The following is an 18,572-nucleotide window of genomic DNA, read 5'->3' on the forward strand; positions in this document are numbered from 1 at the left end:
TTTATTTTTGGACTAAACATCACCAGCACTGTTACTATAAGTTGAATGGTGGCCACAGCTTGACCCTGGAACGGATCATTTGTATGTCCATTATTTCCTCGGGGGGAAATGGGTCTTCTTGCATTTTTGCACATCCCTATGCATGCAAATCTCTCCCTGTTGCATCTTTTGTGTTGTCCCCCTCCTCTTGCAGCATAACAAACTCATTTCGGGGAGGGGACGGGACAATATCTGCAAGGACACGCGCCACGATATGTGCATGTGACAAGAGATAAAAAAGGAAACTCGGAGGTAATTGCGTCACTCAAACCGACGAGCCAGTCACTTTAAATGGTGACTCATGCGTCTCACTTGCCGGAGCCTGAACGCACCACGGTGACGCCAATCTGCTCTTTGCTCAACAGGTTGCTGCGTCAATAAGGACGGATCTCGGCGCTCTGTGTTTTTCCAGCGTTTGTCAAACATTTGACTGCAATCACACAATAAAGGACCATAAAATAGCCAAGTGAGGCCTCGAGGAGCACAAGTCCTCTTGACACTGTGACATCAACATGTTACCGAATAGCTAATTATTAGTCTAAGTATGGATTTACTGTCTCAATGTCAACACACTCCCACCCTTTTTAAATGATTTCCTTCATGTCAACATTAAGTAGGAAAAAAAAATAATGGAAATGCTGTTTTTGGACGTCTTACACCATCTAGTGGTGGTTATGTGCTATTACACAGCTACTGTTCAGCCCCCGTTGATTGACTGCATGAAAGTACGTTCTTTTTATTACATGGGTGTCTTTCAGCTGGAAATGTCGAAAAAGACTAATATTTCATAAAAATACTTACATTCAAAATTATTAACAAATCATTTGTACATTTTCACAAAATTGTTTTACACACAAAATTCATTTCTGAATATACAAAATACAATTATATTAAGTAAAAAAAAATCTAATGTGTATTTTTAAAATGTAAAATCAATGAAAATATAAATATCAGCATTAATGTCTTTGACTTACAGACTTTTGGCACATTGTGACATTTCCAACGAAAAGATACACATTCATCAACAACAACAAATCAATTTAACTCTGAAGTTTGACCAGGGAATTAATACCGGAATTTCCAGTGTATAAGACGCCGCATCGACAACATTTTGAAAGAAAAAGAGATTTGCACATATATAGACCACATGTGTCCACATCATAAAATGGCATTTTGTGGCACGCACGAGTCTGTGAGGACCAGGCAGCTCTTTATTTGTCAGGAGCCAATCATGAGCTATGAGAAAACTCACGACGAGCTTGTCAACCCATTGGAAATTACAGGAGGTCATTACTCAAAATAACAGTCTGACTCACGGTGACATCTTACAAAGAACGCTAAAATCATCACACAGCAACTTAACACTCAAAAGGTACCTAGAAAATATACAAGTACGAGAAAAACTAAGTATTTGAACGTTTTTCCATAATGCATTTCATCTGAGCAAAGCATTTCATTGGACAAGTGGCATAGAAAATGGATGGATGGATGGAGCTGCAATGCTGTCTCTGTCCACCAGAGGGAGCCAGAGGAGCCCAGAGGGAGGCTGACATCATTGCAGCGCCCCGGCAGGCACCAATGAATGCTTTGCGTGGTCGCAATGCATTATGGGAAAATGTTAAAATAGCTGTTTTTTCATTTTAAACTCATATCGGCACTTGTATATTGCCGAGGTACCTTTTTGAGTGCTAAGTTGCGATGTGATGAGTTCAGTGTTCTTCGTAAGATGACACCTTGAGTCAGACTGTAAAATTGAATAATGACCTCCTGCGATTTCCAGTGGGCTGACAAGCTGGTCGTCAGTTCACTTATAGTACGTGATTGGCTCCTGACAAAGAAAGCGCTACCATTTCCTTACTGACTCAAGCGGCACAGTATATAAACGATCAGCAGTCGTTCTGTAGTAAAAGATATGTCACGAGATTACAACTTAGTCATAAATTAGCCGCACTGCTGCATCAGCCGCAGCGTTCAAAGTTTAAGAAAGAAGTAGCGTCTTATACACCGGAATTTATGGTAATTTCATCATGTAAACTTCATATGCAGCATCCAATAATACATAATAATGATGTAATACAGGAGTGTCCAAACTTTTTCCATGGAGGGCCACATACTGAAAAATCAAAGGATGGATGGGCCACGTTGACATTTTACATTTTGTAAACCAGCCCAAGTAGATATATATATTTTTAAAAAAAACAGCCTGCATGTCAGCTTTGTGATGTACGTGAAAAAGCCTTCTATTAGTATCAACCTTTGTCTTTTTATTACACTTTTTTTTTGCTTGGGTTTCCATTTTTGTTGTTTTTTTGACAAATATTTCAACATTTACATGTTCTTTTTCTCATCATTGACTTGATTGTTGTAATATTATTTTTTATGTCTGTTTTCCATATTTATTATTTTTATGATATATTTTATTATATCTTTCCCAGCCTAATTTTCCTTTAGTTTTTCTTTTGTTTCTCATAATATGACTTTAGAAATAACGGCTTTTTTTCTTTAAATTTCCACTTCAATTAATTTGATTTAATAATTATATTGTTATATTATAACAATATATAGTTATATTAAATGTTATCATATTTTTTCCCTAAAAATATTCTGACTTTATTCTAGTTAAATTACAACATTTTTCTCATAATATTTTGACTTTATTCTCCAAATGCTTTAACTTTATTCTTGTAAAATTACTCCAGTTCCCCCCCCCCATTTTCTTGTTTAACTGCATTTTTAGAATGTCTCCCAGGCCGCATTTTGTACACCCCTGGTCTAATACTGTACCATTGGGGCTATTATTTTATTGTAATATAATTCTAATCATTACTTTTTTTTAAATACAATCCACTAATATTTATTTTACAGATTGTTTTTTTTAAAAAAACTACACAAAATATTTGTATTCATATTTCTTAATGTCTCAAAGTAAGAGCAGGGATATAATTCTAATTGATGACTATTAAAACATGTAACATTAGCCGTATTGCATAAATAGAATTACTTTATTCAAATCATGTCAAACAATGACATGTTTTTGTTATGAATAATTGTGGGGCATTTGTTAAATATCTGCAGTATACACGATTTCCTTTCACGAGCTTTCCATGAATTACAGTAAACAAGTGTAAATATGAAACTATGTTGGCACAGCAGGGTGACCGCATAAAGAAAGTGCTCATTTAAAGTGTGTGTGTCGGGGGGGTTGGGCAGAGAGGTAGAAATGCAATAAGACAAAGGTCTTCAAAACCAATTAAATAGTATGGATTTGCGGTAATTGTAGCACCTTTGTTTCCAACATTCAGTGAAAGTCTTTGGTGTCCTTCTCCGTGCAAACGTCCACCTGCGATATTAAATTAAAAAAGGCCACCGTGTTTGTCTCGACCCACTTACAAACCAGCACCACCTAGAGGAGCTTCCGTGTGTTGGTCCTTCATCAGTTCGTGGCGTCCTGCTCGTCGTCGTCTTCTTCTTGTTCCGGAAGGCTGCCCGGACACGGCTCCATGGTGACGGCCACGCCCATGCCGCTGCGCCCACTCGACATTTCCGTGACGTACGTCCATTCGTTCCTTTCGGGGCAGTAACACTCCACGCTGGACAGAAAGTCGTGCTGGTTGAAGCCTCCTGGAAGGACACAAAATGATTGCTATTATTCAGAAATAATTTTATAAAATGATATAATAGAAATAAATATACAATAGAATAATAATAATAATATCTTTTATTAAAGGAAACCTGCACTTTTTGGGGAATTTTGCCCATCATCCACAATCTTTATGTGAAGACAGGAACACAAGTCTCTCTTTTTTGTGCATTCTAAAGATATAAAAACAGATTAAAAAAAGAGGCAGCTCATTAATGGACGTGACGGGACACTCCTTGTCCACCTAGAAAGCCCGCTATTAACGCCTCCAACAAGGTTTTCTATACATGCTGTAACCATGCAGTAACAGATACATTCATGATAACGTGTAATACTTCATAGTATTTTGCCATACTTTGGTCGTTCTAAGCATTCCCGGAACTTCCTTCCTGGGCACGTAGATTTCATATAGCAAAATAGAAACAAACGCCTACTGTACACCTCGCGTTAACTTTTCCAAACTCAAAACAAAAACACAGCAGCGGCCGCAGCTCCTATACAGTATGCAGCCTGACCTTTCGGGAGTTGCCTGTTGCGTGGTGAGCGTGACGTTGACGTGCTGTGTGATTAAGCTAGTTGCTACGCCAGTACACTACGCCAGCAAAGTATTTCTTCAGTGTAACGATGTTCATAATAATGTCGCCATAGTTTGGTTAATATGCACGTCACATTCTATGTAAATGGAGCTTTGTTGGAGGTTTTTTTTTTCCCCGGCTTTATAGGCGAATAGTTGCACCCCATTACGTTGCATTTTTAGGTGTCTCTTTTAATCTGTTTTTATATCTTTAGAACGCACAGAAAAGAGAATGACATGTTCATGTCTCATAAGGATTGTGGATGATGGGAAAAAAAGGTGCAGTTTTCCTTTAAACTTGTTTGAAAGTAATAATAGGTTGAATACAATTTTGTGTGTTGTGTGCGTATGTGACTGACCAAGCACAAAGATGCGCCCCTGGTGCACAGCCACGCTGTGCGCACTCCTGCAGCTCTGCATGGACGCCCTGGACTCCCACGTGTTCCTGGCTATGTTGTAGCGTTCCACAGTGGCCAGCGGGTGGTGTCCGTCATAGCCTCCGATGGCGTACAAGTAAGAGTTGAGGCAAACCAACCCTGCAAAAAAAACAAAAAAAACAAACTTAACTAAACCAGTTCTAAATCAGTTTTGGGGTTTTTCTTCTTTTTTTTGGGCTTACCTAGACCGCTGCGTACAGTGGTCATGGGTGCCAGCTGGTGCCAGGTGTTACTGTCCGGTTGGTATTTCTCTGTCGTATTGGAGCGGTTAGGTCCATCAAGGCCACCCACCACATAGAGGGCCCCCCCACAGGCCGCCACTCCTGCTCCCATGCGGGCCACCGACATGGGGCACACGTAGGACCAGCGATTGGACTCCGGGTCCCACCTGCAAAGCACAGCACAGCACGTCAACTTGGGCTGTACTTTGACAGAGCAGAACCTCCGTCACCAACCTCTCCACAGTGTTGTGCAGCGTGGAGCCCTGGGAGCCGCCCACGGCGTAGATGCAGCCGTCCACCACAGCCACCCCGACCCGGTTGCGGGGTGTGTTCAGGGGGGCACGCTGGCTCCACTGGTTAGTCATGGGGTTGTAGCAGCACAGCATGTCGGACTCTGTGTTGTTCTCCAGTGACAGGTTTCTGCCCCCGACCTGAAAGACGAGGGAGACAACGTTGACCACGTTAGAGGAAGAATAAGAGAGTGGTTCTGATTCGGGTAGACAACCCACAGTGTAGAGGAGCCCGAAAAGGGCGCACGCTGCCAGGCCACTGCTGGGGGCGGCCATGTCGGCCAGCTTTATCCACACTTTCCTGCGGGGGTCGTAAGCCTCCATGGTAGCCAGGGAATGCTGCCGGTAACTGAAGAGGAAGAAGGCAGTTTGGGTGAGGTCAAACTGGCATGTCAGAGCAAGAACTTTATTGATTTTGAGCGCTGTTTGACACAAGGTGGCTTAAAGTTGAACGATAAGATTGCTGCATGTCATTACTTTGATCATCTTGTTTCAACTTTCTAGCATTATTTCTCCAAGTCAGAGCAGGAACCCTGTTGATTTTAAATGCTGTTTGGCACAATGGTCACAGACAAAATTGCTCAAGGTCATACGTTTGTTGGCTAAAATTATCTCAGGCAAACGTTCTGGCATTATTCCACCCCGTTGGAGCAAGAACCCTCTTGATTTTGAATGCTGTTTGACGCCGCGGGGTTTAAGATGGAATAACAAATTGCTGCATGTTATTAGTTTTATTAGTTATTGATCACAATCAGCCCCTTTAAACTCCTAGGTATTTGTCCTTGCTATCACAGCAACATCCTCATTATTACTCAGCACAGGAACCCTATTGATTTTGAATGCTATTGGACACAAGGAGTCAAATAATTGCTATATGTTTTATATTTAGTATTTACTGGTCAAAATCATCTCCTTTAAACATTCTGGCATGATTCCTCCCTTTCAGAACAAAAACACTATTGATTTTTAATAGTATTTGACACAAGGGGCTTAATATCAAAGAATAAATTCTTACACGTCTATTAGTTTTAATATTTACTGGTCAAAATCACCTGTTTTAAACTTTCTATAATTACTCCTCCCTGTCAGAAGAAGAACCCTATTGATTTTGAATGGCATTTGACATAAGGGGGCTTAAAATCAACGAATAAACTGCAATATGTCTATTAAGTTTTCTTATTTAATGGTCGAACTCATCTCCTTTACACTTTTCAGAATGATTCCTCCCTGTCAGAACAAGAACCCTATTGATTTTGAATAAGATTTGGCACAAGGGGACTTAAAATTAAAGAATAAATTGCTATATGTCTGTTAGTTTTAGTATTTACTGGTTGAAATCATCTCCTTTAAACTTTCCAGCCTGATTCCGTCCGGTCAAAGCAAGAAGTACATTGACTTTAAATGCCATTCAACACAAGGGGGCTTAAGATCAAAGAAGAAATGTCTGCACATCAACACTTTACAGGTTAAAATAATCTCAGTCAACATTCAGGAATTTTCCTTCGTCAGAGCAAGAAATCTATTAATTTTCAATGATATCAGCTCCAAAGGTACCATTTTTGCATTTTTTTGGTACCATTTTGGGGTCATTTCTGCTGCTTTTCCAAAGAAGTTGCAAAAAAAAGAACAACAATGAGGAACAAGGATCCCCTGTATCTCCTTAATGACAAATTTTATCCAGGAGGAAAGTGAGGGCAGCAATAAAACAGCGCTCAGTGGAGACTGTGATTCCGCAGCGTGCAGAGCCAAGGATGTTAGCATGTGTGCTTTTTGTCATACCCGCCGGCCACATAGATGAGCTGTGTTCCACGTATGGGCGCTGGAGTAACCTTCCTCAACGTCATTTCCTGGAAGATCTTCGAGAGGAAGTCCTTGCAAGCGTTGGCCTGCGGCACACACAGCCAAGTGTGGAAAAAGGAGCATGTGACTGTGAGGCAATGACGATTGTCCAAATGTACTGTAGACATCCTAGGTCATAAGTACCTTGCTAAGGATGGGGCATGACAGGAGCTGATTTTTTAAGAATTTGGGGGGCAGAGCGTAGATGTGGACAGCATTCAAGAGAGCGTGGAGGTACTGGGCTCGATTCTCCATGTCCCAGCGGACCCAGTCTGTACACGCTTTATACACCTGAAATCATGTCTGTACTTGTTATTTACATTTACTGCTGCCGTTGACATAGCTGCATTATCTGATTGCAGGATGCCGTGTCGCTGTGCAAAAGCACACAGTTACGGCCATATCCCACCTTCACTGAGTTCTGCATAAAAGGCAAAGACGTCTTATTGCAGGGCTTATTGTTACGAATGTGATGCAGCTATGAAAGGGCATAAACAGTCATCAATAAAGCCACATTTGGACCATATTTTCTTGGTACTTTTCAATCACATTTGATGTTGGCCTTCCAGTTCCGAGGGTCCGCTGTACTTTTAATTACAGTCTTCCGATGCCTCTAGAGGAGTGTTAATGAGTATTTTTGAGGGGGGGCACACACACCTCTGACTCACAGAGCACCTTGATGCTGTCCTGACTGATGAGCTCCAGCAGCTGGCAATGAGACAGACTGAAGAATTCGTCTTCTTTGGTCACCTGGGGCAAACCAGGATACAACAACACACATTTCAAATACTGTCTGTAATTTCCTATAACGACATGCATTCCATCCAGTTTCGTAAGATGCATGTATGTGTCACCTCACTGAAGTGTGTGTTGATGTATTCCCGGCCTTGCTTGTACAGCTCGACGCATCCGATCTCCTCTGCGAAGCGAGTGATACCGATGACATTGGACGACTCCAGGTGCTTGGTGAGGAAGTCGCAGCACGCCTTGGCCACATCCTCCATCTGGAACCTGACAGACCCCCAAAACAAAAGCTATTTCAAACAAGCCTCACAGACTTCTATAAGGGTAAAATGTTATTTTTTTCCTACGTCTGCATTTACCTCATGGCTCCCAAAAGGACATGCAGCACGCACTTCTCCCCCACGATGATGTGGGACGTGTAGGCAAAGTCGATGAGCCTTCCCACCACCTGGGGGCAGACGTCGCTCAGGGTGACCTCTGAGGCTTGACACTCTTTGAAACTGCTGGTAAACATGGCTCTGAAGTAGGGGCTGCAGGAGGCCAGGACCACCTTGTGCACCTGAAACAACAAACCAAGAGAGATTAAGACCATCCCTTTAGTTTTAAGAAAAGTACAATGACAAAACATGACAGAACAAACAAACTTTTTTATTTCACCAAGTCACAAAACAATGCAGGTGCTTTTTGAGATGTTTCGTGTCCCACAAATTGATGCTAAATGATATTGTCAACATTTTTTTTAGACCAAATAAACAACTAATATATGACAATATGTAATAACAAAAATAATAATAGTAATGCAATATTTCTTTAAATATGTCATCTTTCACTCTGTTAAGTTGTGTGACATGCATTTTCTCACAGGCAATTCATACTGGCTGTCAAACATTTGGAGCATTTCTCTTTCAACTGTACAGTATTAAAGAAAGATATTTCAGTGATGGACAGTTTACCCTGCCAATGTCGACTTGTTGTACATTGTGTTTATTTTTTTTATACATTGGAGGTCCATTTTGTGTTGAGCTGTTTAAAAAAAAAACTGCATGTTTAATAAACAAAAATGTGCACGATGTGTGCATTGTGTGTGCAAATGTGCATTATCCAGTGTCATGTTGATAGGTGTATTTAAAAACGACCTTTCAAAAAGGTAAACTTATAGATAAAAACTTATTTGTAGCAGCGATTAATTACAAGTAACTATGGACAAAATGTCATTAATGGCAATTGAAATAAAAGCCCTAAAAATAAGACATACAAGTATAAGGCATAAATAAGACACAATATACTGTAGACTCACACATTCGCATTGGGATAGTTCCTTGCTGTTTCTTTTCTTTACTTCTGGTTTTTGTAGCCAGTACTTCCTGCGGTGGCTAATGTCTCATCAAGGTAACATTACTGACACCTAGTGACCAGTATAGAATATCATCACAACGTCTTTGAATGTGGCTTCTGAATGTCTTATATTTGCAATTGCTAACTTTCGGCACAAAATACATAGAATTATATTAATATATTTTTGACTAATAAGACTGTATTCAACCACAAAATATTCTATTTTTGAAAATCCATGACAGAGGGAAGTCATCAACAAATCTTGTAATGCACACTTAATGCTATCAATCCTCAAGCCGTGGTACAAGTACTACTGGGGGTACATGGGCACCACCCAGTGATACTCGGAAATGACTTTTTCCAAACGACGATAAAATTATATTAGAGTCATACACATTGAAATTGAACTTGGCTTGCCGTGCTTCCTGCAGTTTACGGTCCTCACCTTGAAGTCCATGCTCTTCTCCTTGTGCGTGACGTGCAGCACCAAGTCACACAGCATCTCCTGCCGTCGGAACTCGTCCATGAGCTGCAGGGACTTGGACGCGTGGCTTTCCACCGTGTAGTCCAAGTACCCAGACCCGTGCATGGAGGGGACGGCGATGGCCGAGAAGTCCGAACCACGTGTTAGTGCTTTCTTTCTCAACGAGCAATGCATTGTGGGACAGAGGGCTGGTCCAGATTGTAGTAAAGCTGTGATTTATCCCATAAGTCTTTGATGGTTTTTAATGCATTGGTGGGAATGTCCAAATCTCCTCCATGGTTCTCATAAACGTTCTCACACACACACACACACACACAGTTTAAATCTCCATTGATGTTGGAGGAAAAAGATTTAAGTGCAGGTCATTTGTTTGTGTGAGAAAGCATTTTGGCTGCTAAACAGGCTGATGTCCTCTTGCGCACATCCAGGATCCAACATGGCTGAGCGATCCCAAAGCCACAACCGCATCAGCAAACATTGCAGAACATGGTCCAATGTTCCATTACCTCCAAGTCAGGCAGTCACAGGATGGCATCTTCTCTTGCAATGCTTCTCCTGAAGAGAAAGAGAGTCAATGTCTATCAAGCTATGATTTCAACATCATTGATTAAGTCAGGGGCATTCAAAGTGTGGCCTGGGGACCTTCTTTTTTTTTTTTTTTTTAAATTGGCCCGCGGCACATTTTCTTGGGCCTTTTCTTGTTTATTATAAAAATATAATAAACAAGAAAACAAACAAAAAAAAACATAACAGAAGGTGAAAAATCAGCAGCAATTTTACAGGAATAAAATAAAAACATTAGGAGACAAAATTTTGTTTATAAAATCATACAAGAATAACATCGTAATATCATGAGGAAAAATAACGTCATTTTAGTAGCATAAAGTTTAAATATCTAAGAAAATAGACATTATTTTCTAAACGTCGGAATATTATCAGGACCATACAAAAAAGGTTGTAATTTTGGGGGAAAAAAGTAAAAATATTATGCGAATAAAGTCAGAGTTACGAGAAGAAAATTTACAAGAAGAAAATGGGAACAGCAGAAATGGGGAAAAAACAGATTACATTTTATGAGAACAAAGTCAAATATTAAGAAAAAAAAATAGTACTCTGACAAGAAAAAAAAAATAATTTTTGAAGCACAGAGTGGAAATATTAAAGAAAAAATGCTATTTAAAAATAAAGTCTTGATTTTCAAGAAACAAAACCAAATACAATTGTAAGTTTTGGCAAATTAGGTTGTGGGGAAAAGTTTTAATATCATGGGAATACAGTAAAGTCAAAATATAATGGAAATAAAGTCACAAGATTTCGAGAACGATATGTACAAACACAAAGTTGAAATATTTGGAAAAACAGCAAAAATGGGGAAAAAAGCGCAAAGAGTGAAACTGACACAAACAGTCTGCTTATTCACCTACAAGTACATCACAAAGCCAAGATGCCAAAGTAGCAAAGCGGCAAAGTTGCATCCTATCATTTTTCAACATGTGGCCATCAGTAGAAAAAGTTTGGACGCCACTGTATTAAGTATTTTCGTGTGTGTGTGTGTGTGTGTGTGTGTGTGTGTGTGTGTGTGTGTGTGTAGTTGCAAAGTTGTCAGCTTCACTCTAGGTTTCACTTCCTTTTAAAAGAGTTGAGGCTGTGTTGTTTATGGGGCAGCTTATTGCCTCAGGAAACGTCTGTCTAACTTAGTAGTATTCAGTGTTTTCAATATCTTCACTTATTTGTGGCGGGCTGCCATCGCCAACGTCATCATCTAATTAGCATAGTTGGCCATGACGAATGTGTATGGCTGTTATAAAACATATTTTCCCTCACTTATGTTTTGTCCTTTCGTCCACACGCAAACGTTTGTCTTTAAAAAGTGAGGTTTTGGAAAACTCCGGCCGGAGTAGAGATTTTCAGAAACTCTGACTGAGTTTTTGAGTGCCCGCGGGTATAACCAAGCCTTTTAGTTTGCGTCATAGGAAATGTGCGACATTATCAACAAAACACGAAGTTATTGACTTAATACTGTGTGGAAAAAGGTTAGTAAAATTACTATGGCAGAATCTTTGGGACCCCAGTGAACCACAGTGAGAGCCATTGTCCATAAACGGCAGTGGCCGGCCAACCAAAATGACCCCAAGAGTGCATCGACGACTCATCCAAGGTCACAAAAGACCCCACAACAACATCCAAAGAACTGCAGGCCTCACTTGCCTCAGTTAAGGTCAGTGTTCATGACTCCACCATAAAAAAGACACTGGGCAAAAACGGCCTGCCTGGCAGAGTTCCAAGATGAAAACCACTGCTGAACAAAAAGAATATTAAGGCTCGTCAGGAAACATCTTGATGATCCCCAAGACCTTTGGGAAAATACTTGGTGGTCTGACGAGACAAGAGCGTAACTTTTTGGAATATGTGTGTCCCATTACATCTGGCCTAAAAGTAATGACGTATTTCAGAAAAAGAACATCATACCAACAGTAAAATATGGTGGTGGTAGTGTGATGGTCTGGGGCTGATTTGCTACTTCAGGACCTGGAAGACTTGCTGTGAAAAATGGAACCATGAATTCTGCTGTCTACCAAACAATCCTGAAGGAAAATCTCCGGCCATCAGTTGGTGACCTCAAGCTGAAACCAACTTGGGTTCTGCAGCAGGACAATGATCCAAAACACACCAGCAAGTCCACCTCTGAATGGCTGAAGAACAACAAAATGAAGACTTTGGAGTGGTCTAGTCAAAGTCCTGACCTGAATCCTATTGAGATGCTGTGGCATGACCTTAAAAAGGCTTCATGCTGGAAAACCCTCCAATGTGGCTGAGTGAAATTCTGCATATAATTCCTCCACAGCGCTGTAAGAGACTCATTACAAGTTCATTGCAACTTCGCAAAGGCTTGATTGCAGTTGTTGCTGCTAAGGGGGGCCCAGCCAGTTATGAGGTTTGGAGGCAATCACTTTTTCACACAGGGCCATGTAGCTTTGGATTTTTTTTCTCCCTTAAAAATAAAAAGTTTCATTTAAAAACTGCATTTTGTGTTCAGTTGTGTTGTCATTGACTAATATTTAAATTTGTTTGATGATCTGAAACAAAAATAAGAAATCAGGAACTTTTTCACACCACTGTAAGCTTGGAACAAGATTTTTAAAACAAAACAACCGCAAGCATTGGAACCTGTTTGACCAACTATTTAAAATTCACAAAGGTTAAAAATAACGTGATGAGTCTGACATAAAAAGGAACCCTGAGGAACAACGGTTTGCATACTTACCAAAGCAAAAGGAATGTTATTGAATTCAACTACGCCGCCATTACGAATAAGTAAAGTAAATGTCTGTGTTGGTGACATACTTGTTAATAAATAAACTAACTATACTGCCTTAAGGTATCTGTAAAGGACTTATCATGAATCGTGACTAGTGAATTTTGTATGTCAATAAAAGATGTGTGGGAGCCAAAAACATTAGCAATAGCCGTTATTCTAGTTTAGCATCAAACAGGCGCTAATGCTAGCTTCCCTGCGCAAACATTTACGAGACTACCCATGTCAGATATGCTTACAAGTTCTACATATTTAGGAAAAGAATGCATCTCTGTGACATAGGTAAAAAAAGCCTATTATTAAGAACGTCAAACCTCACTCTTTTTTCCCCCCCTTTTTGGCTGTTGGGTTTTCCCCCCAAATATTTCAACTTTCTTCTAGTAATTTTTTCCCCCTCACCCCTCATAATTATGACTTTATTCCCAAAAAAATGTGACTTTATTCAAGCAATATTATTACTTTTTCCCCAATGTAATTTTCCAAAAATTACAATTTTATTCCTTGTTTTGTTTGTTTGTCATAATTTCAAAATACAAACACATTGTTTGAACATATAGCAGGGTTTCCCCTTGGGTTTTTTGAAGCTGTGGTGGTGGGCTGCAGGGGAGGGCCGCCTTGTCGTGCCGCTGCTGCGTCTGCAAATATTTTTATTTTTTTTGGATTATGACAAATTATTTTTAGGACTTATTTATTAACACACTTATTCAGCTGCTTTCAACAACCAACCGAACATGTACCAAGAACGTTGAAAAACTCTTAATTGAATGGCAAACTTGCTGAGAGCACTTAATGTGAGAGACTAAAATGTCGAGCCTCCTTCTGTTACCTGACATATTTACGTAGTCAAATAATAAAAAGTAGAGGTGAGCTATTTATGTTTTATGTGACTGCCGACATTTAAATTGCACTTTATTTGTAAAGTACATCTCCACTAAATGTGCTCATTTGTGTCACGTTTGAATAGAAGACTTATAAAAATACTAAGAAGCAAAGCAAATACTCTTTGGTGAACTACTCAACATCAGCTGGTGAGCTAGTGCTAGCTTACGAGCTACCTGTTGGAGACCCCTGTGATGGCATCACTGTCTTAAAGCCGGACACACTACGTGTTTATGTTGAACAACTTAGATGCACAACTAGTGTTTTCAAGACAAGCCATTACGCTGATAACAAGAGAGCAAGATTGTGAAATGACACTTGAAAAAAGTAAGCTAGCATGTATCCCATGAAAGTGATAGCCACTTGTAGCTCGCCCGTGGGACAAAAACAAGATTGTTAGCTGCTGTCAGAGAGGCAGTGAGAGCCAGGCAAAATGTGTTAACAAAGATGACAGAAAGTGGAATGAGATTGAAACGTGAGCGATCACACACGCTGGTATAGATAGGCTTAGCCTGTGACAAGCTGTCGTCGACACAATCAACAATTGTTTACGAACAATTTTTCATTCTCTCGATAATAAGAAACAAAGTGAACGTCTATCTGGTCACACATGCGCAAGTGCCAACAGGGCAGACAGGCGATTCCGGTGCATGTTTATCAAAATAAATGCAGTGAAACATTTTTATGATATCTTAAATTGTTTTCAAACTAATCGTGGCCAATGTGTACGTAAATATATATATCCATTCATACAATATGTTACTTAACACTTTCAAGTTAAAAAAAAACAGCCTTCTTAAGGTGTGGCGGCTTTTATTTTGTCATGTAGCGGAAACCCAAAATTGTCACGTCCTAACAAAGCACTTACCAGTACAAATTGGAGGAAATCTCCTACTCCAGTTTCCTGAGAGCTTTGTAGCTGCTGGTCAAGTTCACTTACTATCCTTAATCTGCAGTGGCATGTCCAATTATAGCAGGTCAGGGTATTTTTTTGTCCCGTATGGCGGCCGTTGCACAATCAAATCTGTTCAGCTTCCAGTTCCCTCACCTCCTCGGCCTCTACGCTCAGTTGGTCATATGACCTCAAGAGAACGAGTGGGGCAAGTGGGGGTAGAAACATTGTATTTCAAGAGTCAAAGCCGCAGCACAGGCCTGCTGTGTAAGATAGTATTTTATGGATTAACACATGCTGATTAACACAGCTGATCGAGTGTTGCGCAACACTTACTGAACGCAGACTATTTCAGTTTCAGAATGACTACCGGTATTTGAGTGAATGTCTGACACCACACGTGGAAGTACTGTTCGACACGAGGGTTAACCATTAACAGGCTCTTTACGCTGCGTGCATGCACAGAATGAACATGAGAATTGCTCTCACGGTGTAATGCAAACAACTACAGGACGGGGTGACGAGACATCGGCTTGAGCTTTGCCAGCAAGAAAAGCGCTGGTCTAGGATGAGCATGCATCTTTGCAATTTGGTGTTACACAACAAACCCTTCTGCTGTGTCATTGCTCGACTCGCTTTACTGCCAAATTAAAAGGCTGGCCTTAAGATATTTCATGGAGGGAATCAGACTATGAAAACAACAAAACAATAAAAAAAAATAATGGAATAATCACTTATTAATAAGAGATCATTTCTGCAAAGTCGGATTCCTTATTGATTTCTAAGTACAATATTTTCAAAGTTCAAGCATAGAAAACCTATTTACAACTTCCTAAATATGATTTTTAACATTATTACAGCCCTCTAGACATGAAATAACTAGGGATGCAGGGTTTTATGCTGCCGATTCCAATACCGATCATACATGAGTAAAATTGGCCAATACCAATCACACAGGTTGTACATTTTGAATGTAATTTTATTAAACTTTTATTAGAATTTATTTATGATGAGTGCTATTGGCCAGAGGCGCCATATAAGGGGGAAAAGTTGGGACAATTCTAAGGTTCCCTGACTGGTAACAATATAGGTAATGTGATGAGACGCCTCCTAATGAGGATAAGCGGCATAGAAAATGGATGGATGGATGGATGGATGGATGGATGGATGGAGACGCCTCCTTAAAGGAGAGTTTGGATGTGAGAGTAGTTAGTTTGATGGCGTTCTAGCAGGACTTCCAGGTATCATACAGCGGGGCTTCAAGTGAGAGACTAGTCGGCAAACCCGGTGTCTTCTGCCGCTGAGAGAGGCTGCTCATCTAGTCTGATGAATTCAAATATTTTTCGGGATATTTGCTTTAGACTTATGAAAGTCTCGCACATACGGGCGAGTGTTGTCCAGCGTTGGCAACATTAGCTGCCGCTTGACGGATGATCACATCACACGCTACCCCGGCGAGATGTTTTTTCGTGGCATGTTTTGCAGGGTGCAAAATTGATATCACTCTTTACCCCTGGCATTTTGTTAGCAAGTTAAGGATGCTAACAAGGACGATAGTGATTTAAAATAAATGAAGAAGACAGTTGGACTCACGCAGTGTATTAACGACAGGCACCATATTGTATGCTAACTGGAAAATGCACTCAAAACGAGGCAAAATTTTGGTGTACATTTTCAACGTTAACCGAAAAACACGCTAATCGGGGCGGACACTAACCGAGGTCCACTGAATTTGTATTACATGTGTCTTACAAAACCCCGCCTCTCGCCCGAAGTCAGCTGGGATAGGCTACAGGATACCCGCCACCCTAGTGAGGATAAGTGGCATAGAAGATGGATGGATGTGTCTTACAAAGCATTTTGACCACAACCCATAGGGGGCGCCACAAATCGCATTTACCAAAAAAAAAACCCCACAAAAATAATTGCAAAACCCCTTAAATATAGTGTGAAAAAGTCAAGTTTTCCATCATAAAATGAACATTCTTAACTGTGATACAAGTGTAAAAAGAACTTAACTACTGTTAAAGCTGAGCTAAAAGGACTTTACTTAAGCCACCAAATAAAATAATAACCTTTAATTAAGAGGTTTCATTTAGTACAATTATTATTCATTAATTTAATTTTGTAATTAAAAGGCAATTTAAATTGCTTTTTTTCCAACACCTGCAAAAACATTTTAAAAAATTGCTATTATGCAGAATAACTCCTACAGTATTTGACTCATTTTAGGTTGAATGCTACTTTTCATGGTTTTTGGTTTCAATTTTCCAAGTTTAGGAGGCTAATTTCCGAAATGAGGGACTACGAAAAGAGTACGTTATGCAGTTTGTTGTACAATTCAATTTTAGCACTATACACTGCATATAACGTTGTTGTACCGACAATCAAAAATGAAGAAGACAACCTATTAGCGGCAACCGGACGAAGCAGTAAATTTAAAGTCAGCAAACTTTTAATTCAGTCACTACTTTGTATTGGAGTGCATTTAAGCTAGCAGCCCTTTGTGACGTCACTGAATAAAAAGGAAACGTCTGGAGGGAAAACAACGAGGAAACTTCTAGAACAAAAATGTCTGACTTGGCGACTAGCAGAGATCACAAACAAACCAACAATTCAATCACTCACCTCGTTCAAACTCTCAGCAAAACATCTGCTTGACGAAACGTCCAAAATGTTTTATACACAATTTATGGGCAAACCTCACGCTGCGTCTCGTAGTTGCAAGTGTCTTAAAATGTTGTCCAAAAAGAGCTGAAAGTGTGCTGTGGAGGACTTTTGTGGACCTGCTAGCTTGAGGAGAAAGACGTCCAAGACTTGGCAAAATCAGAAGGGGAGGGATTTGTTTGAGCGCCATGACTGTGCAAATCTCTCTCTCTCGCGCACACACACACACACGCACACACACACACACACACACACACAGTTCTGAAAAGACAAAAGAACTATTACTGGCAACAGAAGAACATTCCTCAAAATGAAAGTAAACCTCCAGTTTGAGATTGAACAAATAGTAAGTCGATCACATCGATATCGTCTCAGCATCGAATCGAAATGAGATCAATTTTTCAGTTCTCTTCGCTGTTTTCAAATGTCAAATGCTCAAACGTTTGTATGTGTTTTTCTTCTGTTGTTCAAATATATTGTCGATATTTATAGATCTATATATTGTTTACAGAGTCCAAAAGCCAAAAATGGTGGGGTTTTTTGCATTTTATTTTGCATTATTGAATAAATTTTGCTCAAACAATTGTATGTAATAGAAAAACATTGGGAATATTTTTATTCATTTGTTGACACTGTTGTTGACATTTGTTTGCAGCCAGTCTGGGGGTGACCTGACAGGGGCCACCTGTCCCTAACCTCAAAGGGGCAATGGTTCTAATTTGACAAGAGTGGCGTTTATTCATCAAAAGTAGAAAGTAACATGTTACTGTAATCAAGTAGTGTTTTTGTGTATTTGTACTTTAAGTTGTTTTTCCAGTTCTGTACGTGTACTTTGACTGAAGTACTGCAAATTTTCAAAAATGCGCCTGGAAACAGAAGCGAATAATGGGCAGAGCAACCACTTTAATGCACAAAGACTACACTTCATAAAGAACACCTGCTCTGAGACTTGGACGGCCTTTTCTTTATTAGCAGTACACGGTAGAACCCCTCTTAAAAGGTAGCTTGTAACTTTTACGAGTGCAATTTAAATCACATACTATTTTTTTTAACTTGAGTAGATTGGCAGAACTGTATTTAAAAAAAAAAAGGAAACAAAAAAAGCAAATGATCAAACTTACAGCTCCCACATCGGTAGCTGCCTGACGCATAGTTGGCAGAGCACCAGACTGCATTTTAAAACGTGTTGCTAAGCCTGGTTTTTGTTGTTGTTTT

General features: G+C 39.9%; 1 protein-coding gene across 1 annotated transcript; it reads right to left on the reverse strand.

The window, feature by feature from the left end:
* Positions 1-750: 750 nt before the first annotated feature.
* On the reverse strand, positions 751-17,501 carry keap1a (kelch-like ECH-associated protein 1a). Its single transcript, XM_054797077.1, has 12 exons — positions 17,319-17,501; positions 9,565-10,158; positions 8,144-8,343; positions 7,895-8,051; positions 7,698-7,790; positions 7,185-7,331; positions 6,981-7,087; positions 5,421-5,550; positions 5,146-5,342; positions 4,873-5,078; positions 4,613-4,789; positions 751-3,660 (listed from the first exon to the last, which is right to left on the reverse strand). Exons 2-12 carry the CDS (start codon positions 9,775-9,777, stop codon positions 3,473-3,475), a joined length of 1,815 nt encoding a protein of 604 aa, XP_054653052.1. The 5' UTR covers positions 9,778-10,158; positions 17,319-17,501; the 3' UTR covers positions 751-3,472.
* Between the last annotated feature and the right edge of the window lie 1,071 nt (positions 17,502-18,572).

The sequence above is a fragment of the Dunckerocampus dactyliophorus genome, chromosome 13, assembly GCF_027744805.1.
Source record: "Dunckerocampus dactyliophorus isolate RoL2022-P2 chromosome 13, RoL_Ddac_1.1, whole genome shotgun sequence".
Taxonomy (NCBI): Eukaryota; Metazoa; Chordata; class Actinopteri; order Syngnathiformes; family Syngnathidae; genus Dunckerocampus; species Dunckerocampus dactyliophorus.

Coding starts and splice junctions, on each gene's coding strand:
- keap1a (XM_054797077.1), bottom strand. CDS start 9,777: ATGCATTGCTCGTTGAGAAAGAAAGCACTAACACGTGGTTCGGACTTC. Junction 7,791..7,894: donor TCAACACACACTTCAGTGAG/GTGACACATACA, acceptor GGTTTGCCCCAG/GTGACCAAAGAAGACGAATT. Junction 7,088..7,184: donor CATGCCCCATCCTTAGCAAG/GTACTTATGACC, acceptor TGTGTGCCGCAG/GCCAACGCTTGCAAGGACTT.